At 40.7% G+C, this 18,776-nt stretch overlaps 1 protein-coding gene across 5 annotated transcripts; it reads left to right on the forward strand.

Moving 5' to 3' along the window:
- The first annotated feature begins 6,532 nt into the window (after positions 1 to 6,532).
- Positions 6,533 to 16,984, forward strand: tardbp (TAR DNA binding protein). Of its 5 annotated transcripts, none has more exons than NM_203723.2 (6): positions 6,533 to 6,716; positions 8,258 to 8,507; positions 9,914 to 10,077; positions 11,320 to 11,460; positions 12,308 to 12,475; positions 15,417 to 16,984. In NM_203723.2, the coding sequence occupies exons 2-6, from the start codon at positions 8,267 to 8,269 to the stop codon at positions 15,930 to 15,932; spliced, it is 1,230 nt and encodes a 409-aa protein (NP_989054.2). In that variant the 5' UTR covers positions 6,533 to 6,716; positions 8,258 to 8,266; the 3' UTR covers positions 15,933 to 16,984. The 5 variants fall into 5 exon arrangements, with proteins under 5 accessions (NP_989054.2, NP_001231687.1, NP_001231688.1 ...); XM_012966272.3 differs by lacking the exon at positions 6,533 to 6,716 and adding an exon at positions 6,835 to 6,976 and having other exon boundaries at positions 15,417 to 16,975; NM_001244758.1 differs by lacking the exon at positions 12,308 to 12,475.
- The last annotated feature ends 1,792 nt before the right edge of the window (positions 16,985 to 18,776 follow it).

The raw sequence follows: 18,776 nt of genomic DNA on the forward strand, positions 1-18,776 counted from the left end.
ATCACATACCCTATAGAACAGGGTGTAGAACACACAGGTTGAGGCTGAAAGATACAAAATACAATACCCAGCATGCAGTGTGACAGGCACTCTTGGCAAGTCCTGGGCCACCCCACCCCAACCCTCCTCCTCCCAACTCACCCCCTCACCTACCCCACCATCCCCACCAACTGGCTCCCCACCAGTCCCCCCACTCCCACTCCTCCTCCTCCCTACCCCTGCTGTGGGTCATAGCAGCAGCAGCAGCAGCACTTTGCCTCCTCTCCCTTTGCTTTCCAATAACGCAGTGAAGGAAAAAAAGGGCGCCAATGCATTTAAAATGGCCACTGGAGCACTTCCTGTTAACCCAAAAAAAAGAAATTGGCACCAAATGCTTGTAAAATGGTAGCTGGAGAACTTCCTGTTTCATTTTAAAGAAAACCGCCATTGATAGAAATGGCTAGCCATTTAAATTTCCGAGAACGCAAATTTTTCGTGCAGCAGTACGTGCAGCAGTTACTAAAATATCGTGACTTTCAGACCGCCAATATGAAATTAGCGTGACTTTCAGAAGGCTGTTCCCGCCATGTACGATCGTTCAATACGAAAATTTTGTGACTTTCGGATCGGATATTATCGTGACTAATACGATTTTTCTGTAAGCATTTTCGTGATATTTGCGATCAGCAGAAATTATCGTATCCAACCCGAAATTTTCCCATTCGGGATTCGTATTAGTGGATTAGTAAATATGCCCCCTAGTATTCCCAATATAATGTCAGCATTACACGATTCAGTGGCCGTTAAAACCTGAAACGATTATTTATCATGCTGGACAGACTGGCACTGACAGTGACTTACTGATACTGTTTGTTTTAGATTGTGCCCAGAAGGGGCATTAATAGTATTAAAAGGAAAGTGGCTGGGATTTCATTTTGGGTCAGATTGCTACATATAATTAACTTCACCAAAGAACCACTTGTACAGCAGATTCTGAAAGGCTTAGCGCGCAATAAGGCAAAATCCGATACCAGAAAACCCATTACCGTCACGTTGCTTTGTAAACTGGTTAAAGTCCTGCCCCAAGTCTGTTTTGATGATTATGAAAACTGTTTATTTAGAACATTATTTGTTATTGTTTATTTTGCAGCAATGTGTATAAGTGAAGCGGTTGCCCCAAATAAATTTACACCAAGTGGAATTTTGCGTAATGATATTGCTCTAATGGGGGACAGACTTCGTATCAATATTCGTGTATCCAAAACAGATGCGGTGGGTAAAGGATGCATTATTTGGCTGGGCCATTTTGTTGATTCACTTTTGTGTCCTGTCAGGAATTTTCAAACATTTTGTGACATCCGGCCTGAGTCGGATGGGCCTTTCTTCATGCACAGAAATGGAGAGTATCTCTCCAGATTTCAATTTAACAAAGTTTTCAGCATGTGTTTGAAGAAATTAGGCATTCCCGATAAAAACTACCACTCCCATTCATTCAGAATTGTGGCGGCCACTCAGGCTGCTCTCTGGGGAGAAAATGAGAGAATGATTAAGAAAATTGGAAGATGGTCCTCCAACCAATACAAACTTTACATCAGACCATCATTGGTGTAACTTTATTGGGCTATTATTTGGCTAATAGTAACTTGTTTCTTTCAGATCTTTTACAAATTTGGATAGTTGGCCACTCATACGTTAAGTGGGCGATGAGAAGAGCAGAACAGCGCACATATGGATTGAATTTTAGCTTGCCTAAAAGACAGATACATTATCAGATGGAAGGGTACTGGAGGCCTTAAATGGTTTGATTTGTTAGCTACTATATCCTTAATGGTTAAAAAGTGGGAATACCCCGGGATGATTGTTATTCATCTAGGGGGTAATGACCTTGGTTTCTATAAGACTAAATATATAATTAGAGCTATTAAATATGACTTGTCACGGTAATGTTTGTTAATGCCGGACGTAGCATTGGTGTGGTCGGAGATTATATCTAGATTGTGCTGGCAAACAGGCCAGCTGAAGACGCTGGAAAAATGCAGACGTAAGCTCAACCGCACCATTGATAAGTTCGCCAAACAGCATCATATACAGGTTTAACAACACCATGAGTTGGAAGATGCAGGACAAGGGCTGTTTCGTGATGATGGGGTGCACTCAGTCCCGGATTTGTGGAGAGGCCACAAAGGCCCGGGCCTAGGGTGGCAGAAGTTTAGGGGCGGCATGCCGCCCCGCCGCAAGAAAATTTTTCAATTTGGCTCCCATACGGAGCAGTCGGGACCTCTCCCCACTGCTCCGTATGGGAGTTTAAAGGAGCGTTTGCGCTCTAATCTAAAGGGGTGACCTCTGGTGCGTTGATTGTTTTTATGGGAAAAAAGAACATCCCCCATCTGCCTATAATCCCCTCTAATGTACTTGTACAGACTAATCATGTCCCCTCGCAAGCGCCTCTTTTCCAGAGAAAACAACCCCAACCTTGACAGTCTAACCTCATAGCTTAAATCTTCCATCCCCTTAACCAGTTTAGTTGCATGTCTCTGCACTCTCTCCAGATCATTAATATCCTTCTTAAAGGACTGGAGCCCAAAACTGCACTGCATACTCAAGGTGAGGCCTTACCAGGGACCTATAAAGAGGCATGATATTAAAATAGAATTAAAGGTGTTTGTTCCATATTTGAGAGAAAGTCGGTGCTGTCTTTGAGATTCTTTGGGTTTACAACTGTATTTGATTGATTACTAATTTTTAGACACCTAGTGCAGTGCTGTCCAAATTCTGTGGTGCCAAGGGCTGGAATTTCTCTAGCATACATAGTGGAGGGGTGCTAATAGAAGCCAGTTTTGACTACTCCCCTTTTTTAAACCGCACCCACTTCAAACCACATACATGTTATCACAAGACCATACCCACATTAAAGGTGGTAGCGCAGCAAAAACCCAAATGTTTGGTGCTCAACCATCATTCATATGTGAATTAATTATATTATGTCATATTAAGACACACCCTTAAATCCAAATGCCTCCTCCTTCCCTGTGGATACCACAACAACCCCCAGCTGTAAGGACGCGCGCCATTTAGCGCATGCGTCTAGGGAATCGCCACACAGGCGCTCGGTTAGCACGCGCAAAGTCGCGCGCACGTTGAAAAAGTGAGCACGTAAAGTCGCGCGCACAGTGAAAGGGTGCGCGCGCATATTTGCACTCGGTGAAAAGTCACGCAAGCACGTCCGCATGTTGCGGCGTGCGTCTTGATGCCACACGCACTTGCGCTATGTCGCCGCCTGTAAATAGTCACCATTTACAAGCCATCCTTGCTTGGTTATCAAGTTTCACTGGTGCCTGGCGTTTCCTTGTATTCTGATTCTCCGTTGAACCTCTGCCTGGACTTCCGCTTCTGAACCTGTTCTGCCTGCCCCGACTCGGACCCGTTTTGACCACTCCTTCGTTTGACCCCTGGTACTTCGCTATTGGCTCTCCAGCCTCTCTCCACTGCCGTGCTTCCTGTCCTCATCTCCAGGCAAGCCTCCGGTTAGTGTGAGACGTTTGTGGGCTTACTCGCTACACTCCGTCCGTCGGCTTGACTTACTTCCCAAGGCCTGTTTTCACTCCGCGGCCTGACACCAGCACATAATTACACACCTTAGGGACCATTTAATGGCTATTTCCAACTGCTAACAAACTCCCAAAACAAACCCCTGCCAGGTTCAGCTCCCACAGGCAGCATAGGGCAGAGTATGGAACACACAGTATTCTGCCTGCCCTATGCTGCCTGTGTGTGTGTCATACTATGCCTGCCCTATGCTGCCTGTGTGTGCCATATTCTGCCTGCCCTATGCTACCTGTGTATATATAGTATAGTATATATTATAAAGTATAAAGTAGTATAATATCTTTAAACTAGTAACTAATATGTAAGAAGAGAAGTGGTGTTGGTACTTACATATTAGTTAGTATTGTAGTTTTAAGATATTATACTACTTTATACTTTATGATATATACTATATTTTCAAAACTTCATGTTGATACATTTGATGCTTTTTCTATATTATAGTCTATAATTACTGTTACTTACATGTCCTTTGTGGTCAATACTCTAGTAATGGGATTGGCCACTTTGCCTTTTAATACTCTGTGTATGTGGGATGTTATTCAGCCTATGATTAAGTACCCATAAAGGTACGAAACGTGTAAGGCTTTGTAGCATTTATGTGTATCTGACAGTAAACCCTTTTTTTTATTTTACTGATACCTGAGCTTTACGTCTACTTTTTTTTTGGAAAGCCTTTTCTATTGTTTTGTAACATTACTGGGCCCCCAAAACTTTCAATACCAGGCAGGTGGGAACTCTACCAGTTTATTAAGGGGAATACAACATTTTGGCTGTGCAATGCAGTCAAACAAATCCTATCTGAAATAACCTCTGCTGCAAGATAAAATAGTGCAAAGGTGCAAATACAGTACATGTATGTATTCTATATAAAGTAATACATGAACGGTCTGTGCATGGAACATTTACATTTATGTAGAAACAATATTCCAAGGGAAGACATTCTAGACAAGGGATCCCCAACCTTTTATACCTGTGAACTACATTCAAATGGAAAAAGAGTCGGGGAGCAAAACAAACATGAAAAACGTTCCAGGGGTGCCAAATAAGAGCTATGATTGGCTATGGACTGGCAGCCTACAGGAGGAGTTAAGCGTCTTGTATGCTTAACTGTACAGCATGGATCCCCAGCCTTTCTTACTTGTGAGCCACAGTCAAATGTAAAAAGACTTCGAGAGCAACACAAGCATCATAAAATTTCATAGGGGTGCCAAATAAGGGCTAAAGGTCCCCATACATGGGCCGACTATAGCTGCCGATATCGGTCCCTTGGACCGATTCGGCAGCTAATCGGCCCGTGTATGGGCAGAACAGAACGGCCAGATCTCGATCGGCCAGGTTAGAAAATCCAGTCTGATCGGGGACCGCATAGGCTCGTTGATGCGGTCCCCAAACCGACTGCCCCATAACCACAAATGTAATCGGATCGTTTAGCCCCAGGGCTACCTGATATCGCCCACGCGTAGGTGGGGATATCGGGTGAAGATCCGCTCGCTTGGCGACATCGCCAAGCGAGCGGATGTTATAGTGTATGGGCACCTTAAGATTAGCTATTAGGTAGCCTCTATACACACTGTCAGCTTACATACACATACCTCCCAACATTTGAAAAATGAAAACAGGGACAAAAAGATTTAGTATGCACAGCGCGGCAAATTTTTTGCCCAAGCCCACTTTTATGGCCACGCCCTAATTGCCACGCCACATTTTTTAAAAAAAATACTCCTTTTATATAGTTGAAATGGTGGGATCAGATGCAAAATGTGCTATACCCTCATAATGTTCTACCTAAGGAAAACAATATAGCAACTCCTACATATGAAATACAAATATAGAAAGGCAGTCAGTTCTAAGTGAGTTATAACTATGTACCAGTTTTGCCCCCCCATACACAGTGCCTCCAATGGGCCAATAGACAGTACCCCCCATACAAAGTGCCCCCAATTGCGCCCATAGACGGTACCCCCATAGAAAGTGCCCCCAACTGACCCCATACACAGTGCCCCCAATTGCCCCACAGACAGTAGCCCCCATACACAATACCCCCATAGAAAGTGCCTCCAATTGCCCCTATAGACAGTACCCCCCATACATAGTGCCCCCAATTGCCCCCATAGACAGTACCCCCCATACATAGTGCCCCCAATTGCCCCCATAGACAGTACCCCCCATAGACAGTACCCCCCATAGACACTGCTCCTTCTTCTTTTCTGGCTCTGCTTCTTCTGCAGCGGCGACAGGCCCTTTTATAAGGTTGCGCCCCGTGTGTACGTGTGAACGTCCCGGAATTGAACTATCTGGGACAGCGGGATGCGCTATAAAATCCGGGACAGTCCTGCAAAAAGCGGGACAGTTGGGGGGTATGCTTACAGGAGGCTTTATTTGGTAGTAAATCTTGTTTTTATTCAACCAAAACTTGCCACCAAGTCAAGAATTCAAAAATAACTCCCTGGTTTGGGGGCACTAAGAGCAACAAACAAGGGGTTGGGGAGCAACATGTTGCCCCTGAGCCACTGGTTGGAGATCACTGCTCTACAGGAATGATGTTGCTTACCCACTAGAATTATTAGATCAGGCTTTATTCTATAGATAACCCTTTTTTAACTAGAACCTAGCTGTTATATGAAATCTTAAGCGCTGCATGCGCGCCATACTCTGAATCACTAGCTACTACGAGTGTGCCGGATACTTTCCAAGAGTTTGTTTGTGCGCACACTCAATACCAGACCGAAACAGACTGTACCATTTGTGACATCGGTGGGGACATTAACAACAAACATGTGAACCTCATTTTAACCGCTGCATTTAGAACGTAGCCATGTGTACAGTTTTATGTTTTGGTTATATGGGATTTGGTTTAGGCTTGCGTGCGCTTCTCGGGTAATAAAGCTCATAACGAGCCACCAATGGATTACCCCTTCTTTAGACGAGGTGGGCGGGTCCAACTTTTAGAGAGCGGTTCATTATAAGGTGAAGTCGCCATTTTGTGGAAGTGGTAGAACGTGTGAGTGGTTTTAGAAGCAGTAGCTGGATCAGCGTATGCTCGTATACCGTAATTCCGCTAGTCATTTACACACAACATTTGATTTGCCTCGTCTAGTAGGGGCAGTCTGGTTATTTGACCGCAAAAACAGGTAGGTTTATTTTCCACCTTTGAGCAATGCGTGTTCCGCGTGTTTGGGCCTAAAGTTGAAAATGGCGTTTGTGAGCAGGACTGATTGTTATTTGCCTTTGTGTTCGGGATGTTAGCTGAAAAGGAACACGTCTGGCTGCGAGGGCTTTTGTCATAATGTAGCGCGTTTTATTCTGTTGTATTGCATGAATAGTAGTTACGAGCCGTTCTGGGAAATTATTGAGGCAACCTCACTTTGCTTCAATGCTGCTATTAGGCCAAGTAAGTGATTTTGTGAGCGGTTTGTACAAACTAGAAAGGGACTTTCTTCTGTAGAACCTGTGATGGGAAACGTGGTTCCTGGCTGCACCTGTATTTCCCAAATCCCGATTTTCTGCGTTTAAAATCACAAGGAAAAGGAGTTACTTAATATGTTTTGACATATATCACTTCACTCCATTGTTCCTGCGCTCCTCTTTGTTTTGCTTATGAATATTGCTTTATTTATGCTTTTTGTTTTAGTACACTAGGCACTTAATCGCCAAATTATCAATTCTATTGTGTGCCTTCAAATAAATAATCTACTGCCTTATCCAGTTTTTTTATGCATTTTGGCTATGTGTGCTTGTTTGAAACACACTGAATGCAAATGCTTATACAGTTAAGAGTTTTTCCGTTTGGCTCTGTTTTGCTGGATTAAAGGAAACTCTAATTCACTTTGAGAGTCCCAGAATGTTATGTTCCTTAGTGGCTTATTGCTAAGTGTCCCCCTCCCTACTCCTTTTTGAGGAAACAAAAACTTTCCTCCGGGAAACTTTCCAGAATGGCACTACTATATTAACTGTCACTCCCAGGTATCTCTTGTGATAAATCAATACAAATAAATTGGAAAATGTGTGTGGTAGAGTAGCAAGACTAAAGCTGCCTATAAACATGCCACTAAAAAGCTGTGAGGGTGGCCAAATTGAGCCCACACGGATATGGCAGTGTATTCCCACATTAAAGGGGAAAAACATAAGCATCTAATGAAAAATAGACTATCTGAATATGATTAATTAAAAATTATCCACAGTTTCTTAATTGAGTCAGCTTTTGGTTGACAGGTCTAAGGGTGAGACACTGAGCTTACTAGTAGCAGCTACTTTTCAGAGCTACTAAAATAGATAGTGCTGATCATTTACTGATAATTGTCTGTTTTAGCAGAGGCAATTCTCAGTATTGTCTATGACAGGGTATTTTCTGGAGTTTAGTAGCCATGAAAAAGTAGCGCCTACTAGTAGATCCTTGTGTCTTCACCCTAAGGGCTAATCGCGGCGGCTTTCCGGCTATAAAGTACAAGTGCAACACTGCGACAAATCGTGCCAAATTGTGCAGATTAGTTGCTGCGACTTTTCAAAAATGTTTAATTAGATCACACTGAAATGCAGATTAAGGACAGGCCAGTATTATGGGTGCATTGCATGCAAAATACCATGAGCAGCACATAATTACCTGTGCGTTAAAAAAAAAAAATCTGTGCACATCCATGGGCTTATATCACATCTAACTTAAGCATTTCTCCAGTTTGCAGAAATGGAGATGGAATACATAAGAGTGGCAGAGGATGAGAATGAAGAGCCAATGGAGATACCATCTGAAGATGATGGGACAGTACTGTTGTCTACAGTTACTGCCCAGTTTCCTGGTGCATGTGGTCTGAGATACAGAAACCCAGTGAATCAGTGTATGCGTGGTGTTCGATTGGTTGAAGGGATTCTCCATGCTCCTGAAAATGGCTGGGGAAACCTTGTTTATGTAGTCAATTATCCAAAAGGTGAGCAATGAAAATGTTAGTCACAAGTCTCTTACTTGCATAGATGTCTTAGCAACTTTTTTTGTGGATCATCTTGTAGTTTTTGAATAATTTGCCTTTTGCCTCATTGCAGCTTTCAAATGGGGTGAATGATCTTAGCAAACAAAACTATTGCTATGCATGACTATAGTATTGTTACTTCTGTATATGGACACTATGTTCCTGGCTTATTCAAACTACTGTCTGGTTGCTACAGTTAAGTGCACCCTATCAAACAGCTGCAGAAATTCAAAGTAGAGGCAGAAAAAAGGCTTAAATTAAAGAAACACAACATGAAGACCAGTTGCAAATATTCTAAGGATATTGCTGTCAACATACTAGGTTATTTAAAAGGTCAACTACCACATTACATCTGAGAAAGTAGGGAATCAGAGTAGTAACTTATGTTAGTGTTGACTTTTATTTTAGAAATCTTCCCATATGTAGTGTTTAACATGCGCTTTATCACTTTTGTAGGGACATTGATAGTAAACCTAACTTTTATCTTTAAATATTAACTAGAACATTGATTAAATATTTACATACAATGTGATGGTTGCAGCTTTTAAAAAAGTTATTTAAATATTAAAGTGGTATTTTAAATAGTCTTATAAAACCTTGGCTTTTTACTAAAGTGTAACTTTACCTATGCACAATACCACCTCCAACGCAAAGTTTTATTTGAGAATACTGAACACTATGTATTAAAGGTTTACTACATAAGTTTTGGTTTTCAGTTTAAAGGCCAGTTTAAAACTCCTTGGTGGGTTACATCAGGCCTAGCTGGACAGCTTTGCTCTAAAAATGTCTTATTGCAGTGTGTTAGTGCAGAGAAATACTACTATGCTGGACCCTCTTTGCTTATCTCATGAGCCTTTATGACTAATCTCCCCGAAATGCCATCCCACCAGCTAGAATGTAAATTGCCGGTGCGATGGCATACGCAGCGCCGCGCTTTGCCGAAGACGCAGAAGTTTCCTCTCAAGGCAACTTCCACAAATTCTGGCGCCACGTATGCCATCCCACTGGCCATTTACATTCTAGCCAGTGGGATGGCAGTTCGGGGAGATTTGTCACGAGGCGACAAATCTCCCCGTCTGTCACAGCCCTTATGCGATTAGGCTGTTTATTTGTCATAGCTGCAACACTACAAGAACACATAACAAAGATTTTGACTTAGTGTCAAAAAACAGTGCATTTTCAGCCTTCAATATGACTACAACCTGAGTAGTAACCTCTTCAGAAGCTTGGAGATCCTTTCTCTTATTTGCTTTCTAGTTATATCCCCTTTAACAACTTTTTTACTTTTATGGAAATGCCATTTGTATTGGTGAACTAGCTTTGCAATTAAAATGTGCATCTACTTTTGTAAATGTTTTTTACATCAGATAACAAAAGGAAGATGGATGAAACTGATGCTTCTTCTGCAGTCAAAATAAAACGTGCAGTGACAAAAACATCAGATCTAATTGTGTTAGGTCTTCCGTGGAAAACCACAGAACAAGATTTGAAAGACTATTTCAGCACATTTGGTGAAGTGATTATGGTGCAGGTACCTAAACAGGGTTTTGATTTTTTTTGTTTTGTTTTTTTTGTATGTGTTTAGAAAGGATATTTTTAATGGGAAATTTGTTACTATAAAAATATGTAATGCTCTTTTTTTGTTGCAGATGTTAGTATTGGTAGGTTGACAAATAACTATAACGCCATTGCATAATAATCGCCTTATATATGTTAGATACAGACAGCAGTTTAGAAAGGAATGACATGTCTATATACATATGTTAACACTTATGTGGAAGTTTTTTCTCTTTGCTGTTGCCTAGTAGTGTTATGGATGGTCGGTTCTGACCTGGGCATCTACAAAAAGTTTGCATATTCCCCTTATGTATTTTTTGGATTCTTGTTTCCTCCCACACACAAAGCAGCAGGTTAACTAGCTTCAAATAGAATTTTGTCAGTGAAATTGGAATCTTGGACTGTAAGATATGCTGGGGCAACAATGGTATCCATAATGAGCAATCTTTGCTGCATAAACATAATATGCATGTTTTTTTTGGTATTGGTATACTGGCCTCTAAGTTCTATGGTAGAAATTTCAGGCATTTTTGTTCCCTCAAAAGGCAACAGCAAACATCTGAAAATAAACCCTTTGCTGGTAAAAGGGGAACCGCTGAAATCTCCAGCCCTGGTAAAGGTCCCAGTACAGGTATGGGATCAGTTATCCGGAAACCCATTTTCCAGCAAGTTCTGAATTACGGAATGGCCATCTTCCATAGACTCCATTATAAGCAAATATTTCAAATTTTTAAATTTGATTTCCATTTTCTCTGTAATAAAGAAACAGTACCCAGTACTTAATTACAACTAAGATGAAATTAATCCTTATTGGAAGCAAAACAATTCTATTGGGTTTAATGTTTTAATAATTGTTTTTAGTAGACCTATGGTATGGAGATCTAAATTACGGAAAGACCCCTTATCCAGAAAACCCCAGGTCCCAAGCATTTTGCGTAACAGGTTTTGTACCTGTATAACTTAAAAACAATTTAGACCATTTGTGTGGTTTCACACAATTGTCAGATGATGGCAGTTTTTTTTCTGCTTGTAATGCTGCATCCTTATTGCTTAAAACAAACTTGAATCTTGTTGATGTTGCAGAGGAGAAACTTTGTCACTAAGTGTTAATAGAAATAACTAGCAGTAGCTATCAGTCCTGAAGTCTTAAAAGAGGTTTTCTTTCTTTAATGCCAGGAAGGATAATTTTATAATAAACTATCAATTTTTCTTACAGGTAAAGAAAGATGCTAAGACAGGTCATTCTAAAGGATTTGGATTTGTTAGATTTGCAGACTATGAGACACAAGTAAAAGTGATGTCTCAGCGTCATATGATTGATGGCCGTTGGTGTGACTGTAAGCTACCAAATTCTAAGGTAATGTTACTAAATGCATAGAAATGCATTTTTCTACCTGTTAAATTACTATTGATCTTTTGCAGTCATGTTTTGTCGGATATTTACATTCAAACTCATTATAAATGAGTGCAAACTTATGTATGTGGATGCATGGATTTTTTTTATTTATTTTTTAGAATTTCATTTTTTCACCTGCTTTATTCCTGGTTCTTGGCAAAAAATATGATGGCACATGGGGCATCTTCTCAGCTGGCATAATTTAGTCAACACAGGTGCTCAGACCACTCTTTTCCGTTGACTGTAATGGGAACAACCTGACCCTCACCCCCAGTACTGTCCGTTCATTGAAAATATGCTAGTGTTTCTTTAAACAATCCCTTCCCTGAGAAAGCTACAGGTTTTAATCATGTGTTTCCCCCTCATTAAAGCTGTTGCTTCTTGCAACTTTTATGAAATTGCATACCAGGAAGTGCATTATCAAATGGAACTCCATACACTGGCCCAGATCAAAAGGTTCCCTCACTGGTTCCTTATAAAACCAATTTTTATTTATTTATTTTGAAACTATAGGGCACGCAAACATTTTCCTCAGGCCACTCTGCAATAAAGGGCAATTGTCACAAAATATTCTATTTTGCTGACACTTAGAGCCTTTTGGCACAGCCCAGATTCCATATTTGTTACCGATTTAAAGCATTTAATATGTGTTAATCATGTAGGCCAAAAAAGTACGCAAAAGTAATTTTTTTCCTGGTAGGCTGTTTTGATTAGGTCAAATATAAGGTTTAACCCCTGGGCCCAAAAAAACTTATCTGTAATAGTCCAAGAAAACACAATTTTAAAACCTAATTCAAATTTTCCTTAGAGTCCAGATGAACCTATGCGCAGCAGGAAGGTCTTTGTTGGGCGTTGCACAGAAGATATGAGTGCTGAGGAGCTTCGCCAGTTCTTCAGCCAGTATGGAGAAGTTGTGGATGTCTTTATTCCAAAGCCTTTCAGAGCATTTGCATTTGTTACATTTGCTGATGACCAGGTGAGGAAGCTAATGCAACTTAAGTGCTTGCAAGAAAAATCCACAATTTTTAATGTTAGGGCATTGGATTTTGGGCTATTTGGCACAAGTCACCTCCCTTTGAGGTTTGGCCCTTGGTTATGGCCCCCAGCTCATAACAAGGGTACAGTTAAATGAAAACATGCATATATTAGCCATTAAGCCATAATTTTAAACATTTCTGACCAAAATTGTTTACCCAAATTTTGCACTAATTGGCCTCCAAGCCTTTCCTTTGAATATCTAGGCCAGCAAAAAGGCATTTCCAACCACTGCTTTGGGTGGCCTTAGAGGGACCAGCCTTGTGGTTTGGGAATCATTGTGTTAAAGGGCAGTGGTATAGTATCAAGCTTCAGAGTCTTTTGATCATGCTAGTCTGCTTAAATGCAGGTGTACTTACTAAAGCTTATAGAAAATAAATCATTTTATCCTTCACTGCAGTCTCATTTTGCAAGTGTCCTATTTTTTATTTCCACTTGCTTGCAATTAAGTTTGATACAAATCCAAATGTGTACACACTAACACCACCCAAACATACCATGTGCATGTAGTGAAATGCACTCCGTATTGGGCTACCTTTGGGGAAACTGTTTAGGAATAATAAAGGTATTCTGTGGCCGTCACTGTAATACTGTTTCACTGTGTCTGGGTCCATTCAAGCAGATTATGATCAGGAGTGCTGGTAAATACATCTGGCGAATGCTTACAGCATGTCTTTACAATGATCAGCTACACAGAAATGGTTTCAACACCTTATCCTTTCATTCAGGTAACAGTCAGATAAGGTATCACTGTACTAAATATTTTGGCTAGCATTGTATAGCCAAACAGGCCAGTTATCTTCCATGAGTATCTAGCTATTGCCATGACTGTTTCTAAAACTCTCTATGAAGTCAAGCAACAGATATCTTCCCATTACTGTCAGCTGGAAGTGCAGTCCATATTGCACTCAAGTGCACTGGACTGGATGGCAACTTTTTTGGCTCAGTGCTGTGTGCCGTAAGCCAAGACTCATTTTTTAAAAAAGACCTCTCTGCCTTGCTGCCCTGATTGCAAGCTAATTACATGTAAATAAGTTTAGCCATTTTTGCTGGTTGAACGAAGAGTCACTGATTTTGTCACATTATCTGGTAAGACTGCGATAATATAAAGCTTGTATGTTCACAGGATGACTGATTAAATTGGGCTGCATGGGTTATATGCAAGAGTTTTTCATCAGTCGCTTTCTGGTGCTGCTATTTAAGCTCATTGCTCAAAAACAGTACCTGGTTGACCAGGTTTCCCCCCTTGCATTTTGTATAGGTTCATTGGTCAGCTTGGTGCAGGATGTGTGTGACTGTTTTAAGCTAGTGACACATGCCCAGATTTGGTCAGGCAGTTTGACCTATTTTGACTATACTTGTATGTATGGTTAGTCAGGGGCAGTTTACATCCTGTTGTCCTGATGGATCAAGAATTATCGGCCCTGACAATTTGTCAACTGAAAGAAAGTGCGCTACGTCTCCGCTTTTAACTGCTGTTGCTCCAAATATTTGTCCCTCAAATACTGAATCATACAAAGGTGGTGATAAATGTATATGGCCCCTTATACAGTGTCAACCCAGAGGAGTCGCTCAGGGTACTGTACAGGATGGGCCACATTAGGTGTATATATTAAAGTAGCAGTTCAAAATAACTGGCCGCTGTAAAGATTGTTTGAACTAAATTTTCTTTATCCTTTTCTTGACTTTGCCTGTTATTTTTATTTAGATATTAGACTGAATGTTAGTAGACAGTCGCCTACAACAAACTGAGATGTGCTGGTTCACTGACTTTAATTGTGACCTCATGGTCCCCCCCCCCCACCTACCCAGTCTGAAACAGTTGTTTGAGCAGATGCTGTTCTCTAGTTTGGTATAAGTGAATGCATGGCACTGTACACATACAGGTCCTTTGTTTGCAACCTTGCAACCGTTTCAGTGCAAACTATCCAGGATGTCTACATACTCTATAGTATGCTGTGTAAAAAAAAAAAAAAAAGCGAGAAAATTCACCACACGTCGCCAGGCTTCGCTGTGTAGAAAAAAAAAGGCGTAAAATCGACAATTTCTTTACATGTTTTTTCTTCCAGAACTTGTAAAATAACGGCATAAAATCTGGTGTTCAGACAGCGATCTTCTCCATTTATTTTACAGATTTTTACGTTGTTTTTTCAGTAAATTCGTTTTACACAGCTTAATAAATATGCCCCTTAGTCCAGAAAATCAGATGTCCCATGCTGCTTGATTTTCTGTGCCTGCCCCCTGCTGAGTGTTGAAAAAACTTGCATGTTGTGCATACACCTGCCTTCCAGTTAAAGGAGAAGGAAAATCATTTTTGCATTTTACTGCCAATAGATTAGCCACGTTAGTGCAAGCTACAATGCTATGTTTATTCTGCAGAAAGCTTTACCATACCTAAGTAATCAGCCCTTAAAGCTTCCTCAGTTTAAGATAGCAGCTGCCATTTTAGCTTGGTCTCAGTAGCTTCAAGCTCTAGGTGCTGGTAACTTAGTTCAGATTTGACATTCTGATGGGAGGGGGAGTGAATTGTTATAATAGCAGGAGAGAGCATGTTCAGACTCCAGCCCGTGAAATTAAGGATTTTTATGAGGAAGTCTGATACCTAAGTACATGTGTACACAAAAGAAAATAAATCCTGTTTCTTTTGAAAGAGGACTCTGCATCTTTTCTGTGTGCGCTTATGGCTGTATTTACATAGACCTTTCTGATAAAGCTTACTTAATTTTTACCTTTCATTCTCCTTTAAACTTCATGTCTATGATGCCTGCAAAACAAGAGTGCTGTGTTGACTTAGACTCAAATTTGCACCTTAATGTAAATCCAGATGTGGAACAACTTATGGTTTTTGTGCTGGGTACTCATTCAAATGTTATTTCTTTTAGGTTGCACAATCTCTCTGTGGTGAAGACCTGATCATTAAAGGAGTCAGCGTTCATGTTTCTACTGCAGAGCCCAAGCACAATAACAATAGGCAATTAGAGAGAGGTGGCAGATTTCCTGGCCCAAGTTTTGGGAACCAGGGTTACCCCAACAGCCGGCCAAGTAGTGGTGCACTTGGCAACAACCAGGGTGGTAATATGGGTGGTGGTGGAGGGATGAATTTTGGGGCCTTTAGCATAAATCCAGCAATGATGGCAGCTGCCCAGGCAGCATTGCAAAGCAGCTGGGGTATGATGGGTATGCTCGCTAGTCAACAGAATCAATCTGGCCCCCAGGGAAGTAATCAGGGTCAAGGAAATCAACAAAGGGACCAGCCACAAAGTTTTGGTTCAAATAATTCTTATGGTTCCAACTCTGGTGCAATAGGTTGGGGGTCCCCTAATGCTGGATCTGGCAGTGGATTTAATGGCGGCTTTAGTTCAAGCATGGAATCAAAATCTTCAGGATGGGGAATGTAGTCTTATTAGAAGACACTGGGTTTCTGGTGGGTAATTCATAATTTTTATGGTAAGTATATTGCAGAATGTTTCCAAAAGGTTTTTGAGTATGTTCAGTAGTAAACTTAAGGGAACTGTTTTCTAAGTTTGTACTTCAGTTTAACAATCTGGTCTCAATACTACTTTCTGACTGAACATGCATGTTATAGACCACTGGTTAACAACCTGTAGTAATTCCAGCCTTTTTTCTTTGCCTCAGTCTGTATATTAATGTAAATGGAATCATGCATTTTTGTTTAGGACAGTCTTCCTACCTTAATTGTGTTCACTGCTTCAACTGATCTCTGCTCCTTACCATGCCTTTCTGGAACCTGCTACTGAATGCAGTTGATTCCCTGCCCTGGAGCACTTTTGCCTACAAGCTTTTTCCTAGCCTGAAGATTCATGCTGCGTGATGAGTCTTAAGACGGTGGGTGATCCATTTTTATCCAGTTTGTTTCATGGAATTCGTACCAGCAATTTGAACGCACGGCTGTGAGGTGGAACCAGAAGGCTGTTTGAACTGTGGGATTGGTGTTTCCAAAGAATGAGAGTCTTTGGTATGAGCGAGAACAAGAGCGTATGCAGAGACCAGTGGTGCATTATGGATTACTAAGTTGTCAGTGTCTCTCAATCCAGTGGCAATTATGAGCGTGTGCAGAGAGCAGTGGGAGCAAGTAACGTACGAATGTTTCCTGCATTCGAAGGACTTTAGCTCATTTGAAAGACTGGGGCTAAACCAATTTGCCTGAAACAGTTTGTACATTTTCACCCTACCCTTCTTAAAATGTCTACTGCTGTGAATGCTGTATGATGTGTGCATTTTCTTTGTTATTGAAATGTGAGTCAATGTGATGAACTGCATCTCTGTCAGAGTGGCTTGAAATATGCTTCTCAAGAGTGTAGGGGGGTGTCTTGGTCTGTAAGTAACAACAAGAATGCTGTTTGCTGCAGTTGTGTTATGTTTGGATGCTTTTTACAAGACTTGTCATTGTAGGTTATTAAATAAAACTTTAAATAAGAAATTTCCCTGGTGGTTTGAATTTGTTAATCTTTTTATATATTTAGGTACTCTCCTGTTTGCCTTCAGTTGCAGTGTTGCCTTCCTGTTGCAGTGCTATTTCTGACCTATGTGAACAACCCCCAAACAGTTAAAATTACAAGCCTTAGCATTTCAGAGCAATTCTGTAATGAACAGAACAATACAATTGGATCTATAAAATATATATGGGCAGTAATAACTTTTAGTTTTGTAGAAAAAAGGTAACATTGTAACATTGGTGTTATTTAAAATGTGCTGAAAGAGCAGACTGCAGTGAATGGCCTAGCAATTGCACCTTTTTTCTGTGTAGGCCTCTTCTTTTTAAGGTACCAAATGTATCAAGTCAAGTTGTTCCATGGGCAGATAGTAAGCAGTTCCTTCATTTCATTAACAATTAAGCAAGTAAAAAGCTGGTGCTTTTAGGTGGACTCAAATGCACAAAGAGCCTGATGCCTTTCTTTGCAAGTGGGTAAATACAGTCTATTGAAAGATAGCTCATAGTACAAATTGATCCAGGGACTGTTCCGATTGCCATCTTGGAATCAATGAGGAATTTGCTACTATGTTGTTCTTCCTTAAGAGCTCTTAAATTGCATAGCTTTTAATTACATTGTGTCAGCTTGAGTACGTAAGTTGGGTTGAAAATAAGACACATGTCCATCAAGTTCAACCGTAATGTCTACATATAACCTGCCTATCTGTTAGTTGATCAAGGGAAAGGCAAAAAAAAACATTTGAAGCCTCTCTAATTTGCCACAGAGGGGGAACAAATTCCTTCCTGACTCAAAGATGGCAATAGGACCAGTTCCTGGATCAACTTGTACCAAGAGCGATCTCCCATAACCCTGTATTCCCTCATTTGCTAAAAAGCCATCCAACCCCTTCTTGAAGCTATATAATGTATCAGCCAGTACAGCTGATTCAGGGAGGAAATACCACAACTTCACTTACAGTAAAAAATCCTTTCCAAATAATTAAGCAGAACCTCCTTTCTTCTAAAGGTGTTGGGTGCCCTCGTGTCAGTCTTACTGGTAAATAAAGCATCAGAGAGGTTATATGCTCCCTTTATATATTTATACATACTGTATATACTTGAGTATAAGCCGATCCGAATATAAGTCGAGGTACCTAATTTTACCTAAGAAAACTGAAAAAAACGTATTGACTCGAGTATAAGCCTAGAGTGGGAAAGTTTTTTTTTTTTTTTTTTTTTTTTTTAGCTGTCAGGCAAGTTTGGGAAGGCTAAGGAAGCTGCCATAAAAAATACCTGATGCCCACCACAGTCTGCTTCCCATTGACTTCAGAGCTGTGTAACTAAAACTCCTTGTTAGATTTCTGCCGTGTGCACTCCCCGTATATACGCGAGTATAAGCCGAGACTGCGTTTTTGAGCACATTTTTGGTGCTGAAAAACTCTGCTTATACTAGAGTATATACGGTAGTTATCATATCACCTCTTGAGTGCCTCTTATCCTGTGTAAACTAACCTAACTTGGCCAATCGTCATAACTGGGACTTTCCATACCCTTTACCAGCTTAGTTGCCCTTCTCTGGACCTAATTCAATAACTAATTCAATAATGTCCTGTTTGAGCACTGGAGACCAAAACTGAACAGCATATTCTAGATGGGGCCTTACCAGCGCTCTGTAAAGGGTAAGAATAACACCCTCCTGTGAATCTATGTCCTTTTAAAAACATGAAACTGTATTTGCCCTTGCAGCTGACTCCAAGGTCCTTCTCCATTATGGATTTACCTAGTGCAGTCCCATTAAGTGTTTAAGTGG

Source organism: Xenopus tropicalis, chromosome 7 (assembly GCF_000004195.4).
Source record: "Xenopus tropicalis strain Nigerian chromosome 7, UCB_Xtro_10.0, whole genome shotgun sequence".
Taxonomy (NCBI): Eukaryota; Metazoa; Chordata; class Amphibia; order Anura; family Pipidae; genus Xenopus; species Xenopus tropicalis.